This window comes from Ailuropoda melanoleuca, chromosome 14 (genome assembly GCF_002007445.2).
Source record: "Ailuropoda melanoleuca isolate Jingjing chromosome 14, ASM200744v2, whole genome shotgun sequence".
In the NCBI taxonomy this organism is placed as follows: domain Eukaryota; kingdom Metazoa; phylum Chordata; class Mammalia; order Carnivora; family Ursidae; genus Ailuropoda; species Ailuropoda melanoleuca.
The window spans coordinates 90,121,568-90,138,009 of record NC_048231.1 but is presented as its reverse complement, the minus strand read 5'-3'; the positions used below and the strand labels follow the sequence as shown (position 1 = coordinate 90,138,009).

Here is a 16,442-nt window from a genome sequence, read left to right as displayed (position 1 = left end):
TTTACTCTAAAAGTCCATCTTGCTTTTATGATATTTTTAAAGATCTATTTATTTATTTGAGAGAGAGAGAGAATGCATGCATGAGTTAGGGAAGGGGCAGAAGGCAAGGGAGAGAATCCTTAAGCATTGAGCATGGAGCCCCATGTGGGGCTCAATCCCAGGACCCTGAGATCATGACCTGAGCTGAAATCAAGAGTCAGATGCTTACCCACCTGAGCCACCCAGGAGCCCCTTGACTTCATGATTTTTTTATTCATACTTTGTATTACCGATATTCTCCTTTAGCTCTCTGATTATATTTATTGTGTTTTTATTTTTGTTAAGATTTATTTATTTCTTTTAGAGAGAGAGAGAGGGAGAAGGGGAGTGGCAGAGGGAGAAGGAGAGGAAGAGCATCTCAAGCAGACTCCCCTCTGAGCACAGAGCCCAGTGCGGGGCTCCATCCCATGACCCTGAGATCATGACCTGAGCCGAAACCAGGAGTCAGACCCTCAACTGACTGAGACACCCAGGCGCCCCTACTGTGTTTACGTTAAATCTTTGCTGACCATCTGTTCCAATAACTCAGCTTCACGAAGTACACATATTTGCTCAACTCCCTGGCATTAGTTTCAAGAACACAGTAGGGGCGCCTGGGTGGCTCCGTCGTTGAGCGTCTACCTTCAGCTCAGGTCATGATCTCAGGGTCCTGGGATCGAGTCCCTCATCAGGGTCCCTGCTCAGTGAGGAGTCTGCTTCTCCCACTCCTCCCTGCTCGTGCTCTCTCTTGCTATCTCTGTCACTCTGTCTCTCTCTCTCAAATAAATAAATATTTTTTAAAAAGAATATAGTAAACATGATAGAGTTGGATTTTCTTCTAAGCTTGATTAATATGGTCCAGTTGATCACTTTCCCTTAAAATTACTCGGTAAGACCTACGCCGCCAGAGCCAGATCCTCCCATTATGCCAACAACAGCCAACATACGGAGACGATTATGTGCCCGGCGCTGTTTTGAGTGCCTTCTGTCCATTGTCTTGTTTACCCCTCACACAATCCTATGAGATTATGAGTAATCATGTTAATCTCCATTTTACAGATTCATAAACAGAGGCAAAAGATGGTCAATAATGTACAGAGCCACATAAATCTGCCCCTTTCTAATGGCTCACAGAATCAGAGCTGGGTGCTTCAACTAAGAATCAGAGCTGTGCGTTCAAATCCATCTTGACCTGAACCCATAACCTCTCGCCATCTAGAATACACAAAATACCCTGTTTTTATGTGTCAGTTTGGTATATAAGTTTTTATTTATAACTAGAGATGGTGATGTTCCTTAGAATGAGTGGGAAAAAAACTCCACATACAGCTTGGCCGATTATGCATCTCTTCTTGCATTTCTATCTTTGTCTTTGCTAACAGTGGGGTTTCTGAGAGTTAACCTAAAAATCAGATGGAAGGAAATGCATTTTGCTTACACGTATGCTTTAAAAAAATAAATAAATAATAATATATGATTTTAAAAACCTCCCAGGCTGGGGTGCCTGGGTGGCTCAGTCGTTAAGCATCTGCCTTTGGCCCAGGGCATGATCCCGGGGTCCTGGGATCGAGCCCCACATCGGGCTCCCTGATCCACTGGGAGTCTGCTTCTTCCTTTCCCACTCCCCCTGCTTGTGTTCCCTCTCTCGCTGGCTGTCTCTATCTCTGTCAAATAAATAAATAAAATCTTCAAAAAAAAAAAAAGAATCTGCCCCAGGAAACACATACAAGCACAACAATCCATCAATTGCAAGATGGTTGTGGCAATAATGCCTGTAAAGGCAAAAAAGTAGACATACACTATGAGGTTGAACCACATGAAAATTCCATTTTATGAGACAAAAACTGTTTAATGTCAGAAATATCAAATAGTTCAACCTTTGTCAGGAAAAGGGCAAATGAACTATGGTACTTTCGTATTTTATAATGCTCTGCAACAATGAAAATGAGATAGATCTATATTTGATGCTATGGGAAATGCTCCAAGACATACTGTTCTGTGGGAAACAAAGAAGTTCATGAACAATTAATGCAGGGGTGCCTGGGTGGCTCAGTCGGTTAGGGGGCTGACTCCTGATTTTGGCTCAGGTCATGATCTCAGGGTCCTGACATTGAGTTCCATGTCGGGTTCCATGCTCAGTGGGGAGTCTGCTTGAGGATTCTCTGTCTCTCTCTGCCCCACCCCCTGCTTGAGTACTCTCTCTCTCTCAAATAAATACATCTTTTTAAAAAAAGAACGATAAATATATTTTTCAATTTTACAAAGCAAAACAACATCTTCCTAGTAGATACATATCTAGTAGGTACAGATTGCACAAAAACGCAAGGAGAAGGTTCTGGAAAGTTCTAGAAGGCTATATAGCCATTGATAAGAGCTGTTATCCAAGAAAGGGACTGAGAATTAAATGAGGGAATAAAAAACTACTTAAACTTGGTCTGTATTGTTTTGATTCTTTTACAGTGAGAATAGATTCATATATTATTTAGTAAATATATAAACAATAAAATATAAAATTTTTTTAAATATATGTATATTTTTAAAAATTCTTCAGTGGTATTTCATTATCTAGAGTAGGAGTTGGCACACTGTGGCCCTGTCTTTGTAAGTAAAATTTTATAGGAATACAGCATCTCATTTGCTTACACATATGTTGTCAACACTGCTTTCTAGATACAGGCAGGGTTCAGTAGTTGCAACAGAGGCTGTGTGGCCCACAAAAATGAAGTATTTGCTATAGGGTCCTTTAAGGGGAAACTGCAGACCTCTTATCTACAGCTGTGATTCTCAAGTCTGGGCAGCCGTTAGAATCCCCTGGGGCATCTTTAAAAAATACCAAGACCCAGGCCAGGCTTCACCCTCACGAAGAATGAGGTCAGGGTGTGGCTTGGGCATTAACTGGTTTTTTAAATTTCCCCAGGTGATGCTCTGTGCAGCCAGACTTGATTGCTCTGATCTTTAGGTTTAATTCCAGACTCCTGAGAGTGGTTTAAAAGGCCCTTCGTGACCGGACCTGCCTCTCCAGGCTCGTCCTCCCACACCCACACCCACACCCATTTCCTCTGCTCCATTATACAGAACATGCCAGGCCTGCACTTGTCTGTTTTTCTGTTGGAATGTCCTTCCTTCCTGTCTGCCTGGCAAATGTTGAATCATCCTTTGGGTCTCGGCAGAAGGATGGTCTCCCTTGGGAAGCTGTCTAGACCCTTGCTTGGTGGATCACACTAAAAGGCATGTAATGGTTCACCTGTCTGTCTCCTATGTAAGGGAGAGTTCCTGTTTCCATTAATGGATATCTCAGAGGAGGAACTCAAAAAACATTTGCTGGATGGAACTAAACTTTGAAAAAATTAAATTCAAATGCCCAAAATCCAGCTCCATGAATATATTTTGAGGTCCTCCATGTGTCAAGAAAACCAGAAACACTTTTAAAAAACTGGATGCATTTATTAGAGATAAGCTAAATGATTCTCCTGATTCCTTTCTCTATCACTGAGTATTCCCAACGCTGTGGCCTGAAGTTTAAGGATCTGGAACTATAAGGGTCCAAGGAGATAAAAACAAGAGAGATGTCAATACTGAGCTTGACTTAATCCTTAGATAAAACTCTAAAGGACTAATTTAGAGAGATACCCAATTATTCACTTGAGAAGATCAAATTCCACTTTTTTTATTTTTCCAGTTGGTGTTCTGCTTTGTAAACTGATTGGATTTATGGTTTTCTGGCTGAGGTTATTTCGGATGCACGCAAATTTCAATTGCATTTGCTTCCTTTCCGATTATGAACTCAAACGGACAAGTTGCCCTTTTCTTGCCTCCTGCTTAATTGGTTTCTGTCAGGAACCCGAGATGCTGGGCCATGGCCGCCATCCAAATAAAAATACATAGTGATTGTCAAGGGAGGAAGGCATAGGATAAACTAATGATTAATCCCACCTGCTGCTTCAAATCACATGGCAGTTGTTCCAAGTTTTCATTTCCAAAAGATGAAAAACAACTCGTTTTAATTCTGCTGGGCTAATTGGCAGACAGATTGCTTTCTCACAAGGTGGTGATAATATGTGGATATTAAAATGTGGAGCTGATTAATTTCTGGGTTTGAAAGGAGGAAAGACAGACCCTGGTCAGTGGTCTTAACGTTGTAAAATATGGATGCACTTATACCATGACGCTGAAGGCAGCAGAAGCTTCTAGAATGCTAAGCCACAAAGAAATCCTGACAGTAAGGATCATCTACAGCATTATCAGCAAATATTTATTAGGCACCTACCAGATTGCTGTGTTACGTTGGAGAATTTTAAAAACTAGAATTGAATAGTCCTGGCACTATTGTCGATGATACAGGGCATACACAGAAAACACTAGCCATCTGTTGCCAGAGATCTCCTTGTTAGTAAGAAAGAGATCCGAATGTGCCATCAATTTGATATCTGAAGTTCCTAAAGCAGCTTTTTACAAACACCTTCTGGAAGTCCCCCTTGTGTCTGGTCAACTATTAATCTTGGACTTGGAGACCAAGAATAGCAGGTGTATTAGTTCTCTGTGACTGCTATTACAAATTGCCACAAACTTGGTGGCTTAAAACCACAGATATTTGTTTTCTCACAATTTTGGAGGCCAGAAGTCCAAATTCAGTATCACTGGGCAGAATCAAGATATCAGCAGGGCCACAAGCCTCCTCGAGGCTTTAGGAGAGACCCATTCTTTGCCCCTTCCAGCTTCTAATGGCTGCTGGCATCCCTTGGCTTGTGGCCATATCACTCCGATGTCTGCCTCTATGGTTATAGCACCCTCCCCTCTGTGTGTCAAATCTCCCTTTGCCTCCTACTTCTAAGGGTGCACGTGATTGCCTTTAGGGCCCATCTGGATAATCTGGGATAATTTCCTCATCTCAAAATCTTTAACTTAATCAAGTGGACAAAGATCTTGTTTCCATATGAGGTAACATTCACAGGTCTCAGGAATGAGAATGTCGATGTCAGTAGGGGCGCCATGTTTCAGCCCACTACAGCCTGGATGTGTCTGAAATCCAGCTAATCCAGACATTTCCATGGATGCCACTCCGTCACCCTTGCTCTGTTATGAGATTTCATTTGTTTCAGCAGTTTTTCTGTCCCTAGCTCCGGCACTGGTGGAGGGGCTGGCCTTGAGGAAAACGCCCTTCAGACTGACAGCCAGATGGGAAAAGAGCAACGTCTGCAAATCCAAATCAAGTTGAGGGCCAGTCCTCCAATGATAACAAGAGAACAAAAGCTCAGCTGGGACCAGTGACCGGCTAGCCCAGTTAGGTACCTACCTACAGCTTGTCTCCTGTAACAGGGTATAAACCACGGGCCTTGCCTTCCGGGAAAGAGGATGAGACACACAGAGAAGAGACAGGAAATAATCATTCCGAGAGATGAACGAGGAAGCCAGAGGGGCTAAGTTATCAGAGGAGGAAGCTCAGCAACCCCGCCATCGGGTGGGCTGAGAAACCTGACATGGGGACCAGGGAGAAGGGACTTGAGGGGTTAACAATTTTTAAAACACAAATAGCTGCTTGGGGAAGATTTCAAGGATGTTATGAGATTAGAGAAAACAGGAAATGAAAAGCCCTGCAGACTGCTTGGGAACCAGAGCCCCCCCCCCCGCCCCCATTCTGTCCCTGAGGAATTAAGTGCAGGAACATGCAGACATCATGTGAACCCAGGGGGGGCCTCGCTCTGTTGAGCACAGTTTTAATTCCATATAAATAGCATCCTCTGAAAGGCCTCTGTGGCAGATGGTGTTATAAATAGCCCAGGTGGATGTTATGAAATGGGCATGGGCGGGCCGGGTGTATCTCAGAGAAAATGAGTTCCAGCATCTACCTGAGACTGCTTGTTTTGTGTGGTTTGTTTTTCGTCTCTGAAATAGATGCATACCTTTTTAATCCGGAGGGTGTGTTTGGGAGCCCATAGTTTTCCGTCTTTCTTTCCTGGTGCTGTCCTGATTTCCACCAACTGGGTGGCTTAAAACAGCAGACCTGTACCGTGCCACGGTTCTGAAGACCAGAAGTCTGAAATCCCGGGGTCCGCGGGCTTGGTGCCTTTTGGAGACTCTGAGAGAGAATCTGTTCATGCCTGTCTTCTAACTTCTGGTGGTTGCTGGCAATCCTTGGTGTTCCCTAGCTTGTAGATGCATCACTCCGATCTCTGTCTCTGTCCTTACACGGCAACTCTCCCTGTGGGTCTCTGTGTAGAAGTTTCCTTCTTACAAGGACACCAGCCATTGTCCTAGGCCACTGCCTGACCCAGCAGGATCTCGTCCTAACTTCAGCACATCCACAAAGACCCTATTTCCAAACAGGATCACATTCACGGGACCAAGGGTTAGGGTATCAACATATCTTTTTGGAAGACACAATTCAACCCACAACACATCTCCAAGTGGGTATTCTAATCCAAGCCAAAGATGTTTGTGTGACCTGGTTGGGGATGCTGTGGGCCTGGAGGCAAGAAGCCGCCATGTGCTCAGGGAAGGTGTGATAAGTTTATGAAGAGAAGGGATCCCAGGATAATGGATGTTGGAGAACCTGGTGGGCCAAGGAAAAAGATCTGCAGAAATAGCCAGTCAGGTGTCTACCAGGACCAAAGAAACATAATACAACTTCAATGTCTCCTTTTAATGGAGGTTCTAATATGTATTCTGGTCTTCCGCTCATTAAATTATGTACATATATACCGAGTGCCTATGGGATATAGCTTGGGGTAGAGCATCTGACGACATGTATTCCAAGTGCCGCTGTCCTCTCTGGGCTCTGGGCTGGGGAGGGAGCTCTCACACACGACTACGTGACATTTAATATGTTAGAAGGCATAAGGAGGAAAATAAGAAACACCTATGTTCCTATCACCCAGCTTAAAAAGTGAAACGCGTCTCATCATTTGAAATCTGACAGGACCCCAATCACACCCCCAGCCTGACCAGCTGGTCCCACTCCAAGGCAACGTCTAACTCCATTTGGAGATCATCATTTCCACGCGTCTCTTTCCACTGTCTGTCTGACACATACCTGTCTCCCCCAACAACACAGCAGCCTAATGTCATATTCGGTCCCTTTAGATCCCGCATGTATTCTTCTTCAACTTTCCTCGTTGATGTTCTTTCTGCATATTCCCCCAACATTGGCCCATGTGGTGCTGCTTTATTCCTTCCTGCCATGTTTTTTCATGTTTCTCTCGCTACTTATTTTAGGCAGTGATTGAAAGCGCAAGCTTGGGAATCCAATGACCTGGGCTCAAATCCTATCTCTCCCACTTATTTTGGGCAAGATGCTTTACATCGCTGTGGCTCCCTTTTGTCATTTATAAAATAGAGAAAATTCCCTGCTCATAGTGGGCCTGCCAGAACTCGGTGGGACAGCCCTCGCGCAAGCTGGGAGCCATCCCCCATGTAAAAGTGCTCTCTAAATATTGACTCATCATTTTTCCATCCACATGACTGTCAGGAAAACCATGCTGAGAAGAAAGGTCAGAACCACACTCTGTACCCAAAACTCTCAGGCAAAATGTCAAAGCAACAGCGTCAAGTGTTTTCTGGTGCGTTAGAAAGCAAATCGGTTACAACAACTACAGATAGCATTCATCTACTAAGTTAACTAATGGTCGTCTAGCCCATATGTATAAATCATTTGATTCTTTCTTGGGCCATTCACCTTTGGGAAACCTTTTTCATTAAAGAAAAAAGCTTTTCAGTTTCCAGTCCCCTACAGACGGAATATTGTTGGAACATGACCAGAGTAACTTGTAAGGCAAATAGTGTGTCAACACGGCTGCGTGACTAACAATGACAACACGCACCCACCACCTCATCACCAGCGGCCTCTGCCAGTCCCTGTACCCTGGGATTTTCTTGGCCAGCGTGTTTGGCCCGGGTTTGTCAGAATGTTCCCTGTTCGTTTTCAGCAAGTGTTCTAACAAAACATCATCAATTCTAAAATGGGATTTGAAGACGGCCATTGAATGAGTTGGATTTATATGTTTTCCAATGTCGCACTGAATATCAGGACATGTAATCCAGTGTCGAATGGCAATTGCTTCCGATCATGGGCTATCTTGAATTCCCCCATATTAGATCAAAACTTTTGTCTGTCTGTATGATGTGTATTTTCTACTGTTTTCCAACACAAAATAAATTAGTCACGTGTTCAAATGCAAATGGAAATCGCTATGATGGTTTTTCTGGCGTTGGAAAGAGTTGAGTTTTTACATCGCTTCTTGTTAGTGGTTTCCTTCAGCAACCACAATGAATCATTCTCCAGGAGAGGTTACCCCACCGAATCTGATTTCTAGCCCCTTCCTGGCAGAAAAGTAGGTGTCCTTTTAGATGTGAGAATAATTTTGGGAAACTAACAAAAAATAAATTATGGCGGCCTATGACATGCAAAGAGCTTTGGCTAGAGTCAGACTTCTTCCGGCGTGGGCCAGTGCCTTCACCAACACCGTCCTCAGAATTTATCGTCAAATACATAATGGGTAAACCTTGTTCCCTAAACAACGAAGTAATTCATTATCAAAAGCAGACTAAACATCTAGAGAAAGAAGTTAGTAAGTTATCTCATACGACAGCAAAATGCTACCAACTTCGACAATAGTAAACAACATCTTACAATTTATAAACAGTTCTGGTCTTATTTGAGAGGTTGGTCCTCATGAGATTCCTTCTGGCTAAAATTAAATACCACTTCCTCTCTTGCCCTTGTGCAATAAAAATTCCTCCTCCCTCCTTGATTCCTGGAGCAATCTGTAAATTGAGGCTCATCTCGCCTTCCCTCTTTGGTTCTGTGTTTTTAATTATCAAGGGTTTTTCTAGAATCCTCCCGGCACAAAGTTTAGATTGCCCTCTGTTCACCATCCAGCAGGACAGAAAAACCTACTTACTTCTTAGAGCGTATTCTTTGGCCTCCACTGAATTCAGATCAGAAAGGAATTCATCAGTGTCTTGCATGCATTTGAGAGAAATGTTTCCTGCGGGAAACACAAAACGTAATTGAAACAGAAAAGACAGAAGACAAAATAATAAAGTCAGGACCATCGTTGTCCCTTAACCTGTCAGGGTAAAATTCCCCTCTTAGACAAAGAGCCTTATATTTACGAAACACTCGTCTCTAATGTGCTGGGGCGGGTGAGGGGGGGAATGGGACATGGCTCAGTCCTTAACACGCAGAGATAAGCTGTGAGTCCTCAGCCACCTGCAAAGCAGCTGAGATGAACAAACCATGGAAACCGATTTATACACAACTTGTTATTGTTCATTAAACTCGCGCTGTGGATGTGGGGGCCGCTGACCACCTGGCTTCCTTTAGCTACACAGATTAACATTGCCGCCTACCATGGAGAGGCCGGATTTTCCCCAGCTAGATGGTCTTGTGGATATCTCTGGGTTTAAAAGATAGACGGAGGATGTTAAGTGGCAATATTTGCTTTTTTCCAAGAATGATTATGAATCCGACCTATGAAACATTCAGATAGATCGTAAGCAAAGAAGAGCTTCTTCGCAATCGTCTGGATATCTAACGCATCTGTGAGTGTGTCCGCCGGACTTGAACGCGAGGGAGGCGTGGGAGTCATGACCTCCCCCACGGAAAGACACAGCTCCACAGCAGGACAAGCGAGCTCCTGCATCCTCACGTGGGGGCTAAGACACACAGCCTGGGAAGGAAACGATGCCGACAAAAGCCCATGGTAACGGTGTTCATCTACTTTAAGAAAACATCAAATGTGTGGCTCTGGATTCCTCGTGGTGTAAATATTCTCCTTCCAGAAAGGCTTTCTTGAAATAGTAACCTCCCTAACAACATTTCAAACGTGGTGCAAACCTTGTTTACGCAGCCGGAACACACCCATACCTGTGGGCGGCCGGGACTTTGGTGTACGTCCTGCTCACGGGCTGGACGGCAGCCTCCAGCATCCCAGACCTCTACCCTCGGTCTGAGTCTGTTGGGACTGCTATAACAAAACGCCCCAAACTGGGTGTTTTGAACAAAAATTCATTTCTCACGGTTCTCCAGGCTGGGAAGTCCAAGATCAAGGCTCACATTCCGGTGAAGGCCCCCTTCCAGAGCCTTACCGGTGCCTTCTCCCTGTGCCCTCCCAGGGTGGAGGCAGCGAGGGACCTTTCTGGGCTCTCTTCTCTAAAGACACAAATTCCATCCTCAAAGTCTCTCCCCTCAGGACCTAATCACCTCCACAAAGCCCCACTCCCAAATACCATCATCTTTGGGGCTTAGGATTTCCACATATGGGTTTGGGGGTCGACACAAATATTCAGACCAGAGCACCCTCCCTCGCAAACACTCCACTGTCTCTCACCTCTGTTCCTTTGCTCATGCTGGGCCTTCTGTCCCCAGGGCCCTTCTCTGAGCCCACCTCCTCCTGGGCATTACCTTCCTGCTCCTAGAAGATGTTAGCTCTTCCAGGAAGTCCTCCTGGGCTTCTCCGTAGGCGAGGAGACATGCCTGTTCTCTGTGCTCCCTCATTGCCTTTATAGACTCTCTTTACCTCTGCTCCCTGAAGACTGTCTACTTTTTTTTTTAATTTTTATTTTTTAAAGATTTTATTTATTTGACAGAGACAGCCAGCGAGAGAGAGAACGCAAGCAGGGGGAGTGGGTTAGGAAGAAGCAGGCTCCTAGCGGAGGAGCCTGATGTGGGGCTCGATCCCAGAATGCTGGGATCACGCCCTGAGCCGAAGGCAGACGCTTAACGACTGCGCCACCCAGGCGCCCCAAGACTGTCCCCCTCTCCTGCAGCCTGGAAACTCTATGAAGGCGGGCACCGTGCCCTTTTCATCCCCCTGTGCTTTTTTGAGAGGCAATTTACGTCATAGCTAAGAGCAAAGTTCACACTGAACTGTGGAACCTATGGCAGTCTCTCTACTCATTTACTTGATCTGGAAAATTAGGATAACAATAGTCTCAACCTCCTAGAGTTATTTTGAGATTTAAGTGAATACATTTAAAGTTACTAGGAGAACATCTGGCCTATCATAAATACCTGAGACATATTAGCTACTATGTTTATATTCTAAATACCCCTGCACACCTGGCAGATGAGAATATATACACCAGACAGCCAGATAATATATACAATAGGGGACTTCACAGTGGCTGACCTAACGTGGACCCTTAATTAACAATAACTATTGTGGCCGCTTACTGTTACTGTCATTGTTATTGGACTAAAGAAAAAAGATTCAGGCACACAGGCTGAGTTGTTCCTTGAAAAAATAGATCATTAGATCCAAGTTACAAAGGGAAAGTCTTAAAACAATAACAAAGAACTTTCCAGTAGCCAAACCTACCCAAAGACGAACTGGGCTCTTTCAGATGTTATAGAAGTGCACAAGTATTGGATGAACCCTGGAGCAGGGTGTTAGACAAGAGATCCAGCATCACATGGTCCTTATACAAACGACCTTGAAGGTCTTCTCGGACCTTGAAACCCTCTGACTCTTCCTTCAAAATTACTTTCTGGCATGAACGCATTAGTTTGTCCCCACACACCTCCGCAGTTGTTTGTAAACTGCAGCAGAAGTGGAAAGTTCAGTACAAAAAATGGAAGATAACATCCAACCTGGAGCTACCTGGAGAAAGCAGAAACTTGCACTATAAGGGGACCTAACTGATCACCAGAAACAAGGGTTAAGTGGTTGGTTACTTCAGTCTCCCCATCTGTGAAATCATAAAATCATCCTGCCTCACGAAGTTGTTTCCTAAGATTAAACGAGAGCTCTTGAGTCCTAAACAAATAGGAGTTGGTTTTAGAGCTCTCAGCTCCAAATGTCTCTCCTGGGCTTAATTATCTTCCTATGTTAAAACAAAAAAGAAAGGGTGGGGTGGGGTGGCTTCCCAACACGAGAGGTTTAGGTAATCCGAATATTTAGGAGTGACTGAACAGGGGCTGGCTCAGTCGGTGGAACTTGTGACTCTTGATCCTGGGGCTGTAGGTTCAAACCCCATGCTGGGTGTAGAGATTACTTAAACATTTTTTTTTTATTCTTAAAAAAAAAATCACTAAACAGAAAAACCTCTGACACCTGAATTGATTTCCAACTCTGGTGTCAATAGTCTATAGTCACTGAAACTGGGAATGGTACACCTCTTAGAATTCAGTGTTAAGTACTCCATCTTTTGTCAACTGGCGGAAAAAACCTAATGAGCAGAACACACAGCCATGCTTGAATCATTAGTAATAAAAACCATCTAAAATGATTTTAAAATACCACCTATGTAAGAAGGAAATAGAGAATCTTAGTTTGGGGTAATTAATCATTCAGGACCCTTCTAATGCTTGTCCCAATCCCTGAAAAATAAAATCATGACGGATCGAGGTTCAAGGAGACTTGGTTGCTCTACGAAGACATTGCCGGCACCTGTCTCATGCAACGCAATGTGTTGGGTGTAAAAATAGGACATGAAAGTAAATAACGCGTTCCCTTCCTGAAAGCAGGGCTTTCTCGTCTCCCGAGGCAGCAGCAATCAGCGGATGTTGTTCAATGCCACATTTTCTTCAAGTAACTAGCTCTCCAGGAAAGCGCAGTCAGCGGCTCTTCAGCCGGCCCTGGCTTGGAGGGAACAAGGATTTGTCTTTGCCAACAAGAGTAAGGATCAGCCTGGTGGGGAAAAGAGAACTGGAACGTGCCGCTCTCAGGCTGCAGGATGGACGCCTCTTCTGTTGCGAGAGAATGGCAAGCGTGGACTTCAAAGCCGGCAGAGCTCCCACAGCAGCTCAGCACACACCCAGAGGAAGAGAGTTGACAAACAAGCGTGTAAATGCCAGGAGGAAAATCGACTGCAGGGGACAGAAGTAGAGAGAGGCGAATGGCTGTGTGCTGTTGGGCAGGGTGGGCATGTCGTAAGCTGCGTGACCTGGAAAGGCTGAGAAGGGGACTGCTGAAGCCACGGGAAAGAAAGGAAAAGGCCCAGGTGGAAATAGTAACTAAGGGAAGAACATTCCTGGCAGAGGAGACAGCCAGTGCCAGCCCCGTGAAGGGAATGGGAACAGGGTGTGACAGGAACAACTGGGGGGCAAGGGAGAGGAGGCAGGATGTGAGGCTGGTGAGGGGACAGGATGTGGGGACAGAAGGTCTGCTGGGGTCTACGTGGCTATTGACAGGCACACACTTCTGTTTACCTTGGTTAAGTCTCTTCTAAAATAACTGATATTGTCATGCCACTTCGATGGTGTCTTAGAGGGAAGCGAGAGTCTAAACTTTGAAATGTCCCGCACTGAGATGGGCACTGCCCGGATCCCACACGGTTCAGTGGTTCCTTGAAGGCAGACTGATTCCCCAGTGAAGAGAGATGCTGAGGAATGCCATTGCCACCACACCACCAGAATGAGTAAATTCAAAACGTTGGGGAGCCTGGGTGGCACAGTGGTTCAGCGCCTGCCTTCGGCTCAGGGCGTGATCCCGGTGTTATGGGATCGAGCCCCACATCAGGCTCCTCCGCTGGGAGCCTGCTTCTTCCTCTCCCACTCCCCCTGCTTGTGTTCCCTCTCTCGCTGGCTGTCTCTATCTCTGTTGAATAAATAAATAAAATCTTTTTTAAAAAATTGTTTAAAAAAAATTCAAAACATCCCTCTTGTTTGTGTCTTTTGCTCGAGAGCCAAAGCAGGAGCACCGTTTTGGCCAAGTGGTGGCCATCCCATGCTCACGTTCGGCTGCTGGGGGTCAGAGACAGTGACCTTCTGGTTTCCAGAGTAGGAGGCAAGACCCATCTCTTGCTGAGACTCAAGCCATCGCAGACTCCCCACCCCTGGAAAGTGATCAGATGCAGAACTGAGAAAACCAAGGATAAATGTCCATTTATCTACTTAGTAGAGACACATCTACCCTTTCCAAGACAGGGTCGTCCCTTTGACACATGCAGCGCTTTCTCCTGACTCTTGTCAACGCCACACCATCCTTTCCAATCAGCAGATGCAGGGTTTTCTTGTTCTTTAAAAAAAAAAAAAAAAAAAAAAAAGTTTATTCTCCAGAAATAACCGATCCAGTTAAACTTGACCTGAGGGTCAGAAAATTATCCTTGGACTGGACCCATCCTTTCTGGAACTGAGTTAGAGGTGTGATAGTGGACTGTAATTACAGCGCTTCCCTAGATAAATACATAGTCTACATAGTCTCGCAACGGACTGTTTTAGAAACAGAACTGCCACGGTAGTGTAATTTACAATTATAACTATAAGAAAAGCTCCGGGGTAAGCAGCTTGCGATAAAATAGCAAAGCAAATTGAATAATCAGTTCCTTTAAATACTGTGAGACATTATAAATACTGCTGTTTTGAGTCAGAACTAACCTCGTAAATTGAATTTGGAAACCAGCAAAGAATATTTTCTGGGAAATGCTCTTCTGTTTCCTTAGGTAAAAATAACCACTAAGGAAAGGGTATAATTCCAGGATAAACCTGGAAAAGTAATTTGAAAGAAAAAGTAAATGTGGAATCCAAAGTACCCTGCGGCAGCCAACGGCCAACCTATAGGGGATAAAATGCACGTGGACAATTAAACAAGTATACAGCAGGCGCTTCCGAAAGCCTGTGCCAGGTGTCTGTGATCGTTATGTCTCCGTAGCCCCGATCCTTCACGCACCCTGCTCTGTCCTGCTCTGTGCCCAGGATACTGACATGAGAGACTACTGCGGCTTTCTTACCCTCTTGCTTTTATTTGGCTTTGACCAGTAGGAGGTGAGGGCAGGAGATCTGAGTGTATGGAGATAGCTTCCCTATCATTTCCATCCTACACCCTCCTGGCTGGGCCACGGCTCTGGTCGAAGCCCTGGTCCACGGCTCTAGACCACCCCCCCACACCCTGCTCAGCAGGACTCAGAGTGCTTAAGGGCTCCCCGCCATCGCTAAGTCCCTGGGTGCCTCGCCATCACTTGTTCTGGCCCTCACTTCTGTAACAGTCCCTTCCTGAATTACTTTGGAGTGAAACCTTTCTTAGTGTGCTGGTTGTGTCCTGCTAGGACCCTAATTCATAAAGGGTCTAATGCCAGGCACTCCCAGATCTGCCTTTCCAAGGAAGGCAGTGAATATAAATGAGCAAACTCCCAGAAAAAAAAAACAACAAAACAGTCCAAAACGATGGAAGTTTTATCATCCAATGCGTTGAGTCTGGGTAAGTGTTCATCAAAATCTATCTGGACAGAAGGGGAAAACAGAGGTGAAGAGAAAATGTTCTGTTTTATAGGGAAGGCTGACAGTAAACAAGTTTCAGATTGAGCCTCACAGCTAAGTCACGTGGACCAAGGCCCGGCTACTTCAAAATAAGAGAATTGGGGGGCGCCTGGGTGGCTCAGTTGGTTAAGCATCTGGCTTCATCTTGGGGCATGGTCTCAGTGTCCTGGGATGCGCATCGGGCTCCCTGCTCAGCTGGGAGTCTGCTTCTTCCTCTCCCTCTGCCCCTACCCACCCCCCCGACTCGTGCTCGATCTCTTTCAAATAAATAATAAAATCTTAAAAAAGAAAAAAATAAGAGGGGCGCCTGGGTGGCTCAGTCAGTTAAGCATCTGCCTTCGGCTCAAGTCATGATCCCAGGGTCCTGGGATCGAGTCCAGCATCAGACTCCCTGCTCAGCGGGGAGCCTGCTTCTCCCTCTCCCCTTGCTCCTCCCTGCTGCTCATTGGGTCAAATAAATAAGTAAATCCTTAAAAAAAAAAAGAGGTTCAACAGGTGACAACAGAATTACAACTGGCTAGTCTAGAAGCTCCTGGCAGCAGAAAGAGAGGCTCTTTGCAGAGACCTAAGTTCCCACTGTCCTATCCCAAAAGTTTACAATGAGCTCTTGAGGGATATGAGGTTCATAACTGCAAGAAGAAACTCAAGTAAACAAGGAGAGTCAATGGTCCATGTAAGCAAGGCGTGAATGGTATAAGTAGGAGCCAAGTTTTTAAGGTAACAAGATCTAGGTTCCTTACGTAGAAAATGTACACTTAGACTGAAGAGCTCCAATAGAGGACCCTTCCAGCATATGATCCCAAGTGACTGGGTTTTTGTGTAACATTTATAAATGTCACATGCAGCTTTCCACATTCAGCACATCCCTCGTTATTCTCAGACCATTCTTTGGGATAGATGAATGGTTCCGTTAAATCATAGTTTACACAATTCTTCAAACACATTTTCCTTTTTGCCCCCTTCCACTCAGGCATTAAAAGAAAAAAAAAAAAAAAACCAGTGCTCACAGGATGATGAATCCATTAACATGAAATAATATATTAATCTTGGCCAAAGATTCCTACAGTCAATTTCCCTGTTGTGAGTTCCTGGGACAGAACTCACAAGCCCACTGACCTGGAGAAGTGCCCACCGGAGCCTCAAAATGGAACAGTTGTTCTCTGGCATACTTACCGGAGCAGGAGCCAAGAATTGGCAGAAAATGTGTTTGGGAGGACGCAGCGGTCCA

At 45.0% G+C, this 16,442-nt stretch overlaps 1 protein-coding gene across 4 annotated transcripts in view; it reads right to left on the bottom strand.

The window, feature by feature from the left end:
• The window catches only part of LOC100478605 (O-acyltransferase like protein), a 59,925-nt gene extending 50,468 nt beyond the window's left edge, over positions 1 to 9,457 (bottom strand). For 3 of the 4 annotated variants that reach the window (XM_019806445.2, XM_034642908.1, XM_034642909.1), the window contains exon 1: positions 8,916 to 9,124. In XM_019806445.2, the coding sequence (XP_019662004.2) occupies positions 8,916 to 9,069 (154 nt within the window). In that variant the 5' untranslated portion in view covers positions 9,070 to 9,124. Of the gene's footprint in view, positions 1 to 8,915; positions 9,125 to 9,366 lie in introns of those variants that run through there. The other variant, XM_034642907.1, reaches the window with a different exon arrangement.
• Between the last annotated feature and the right edge of the window lie 6,985 nt (positions 9,458 to 16,442).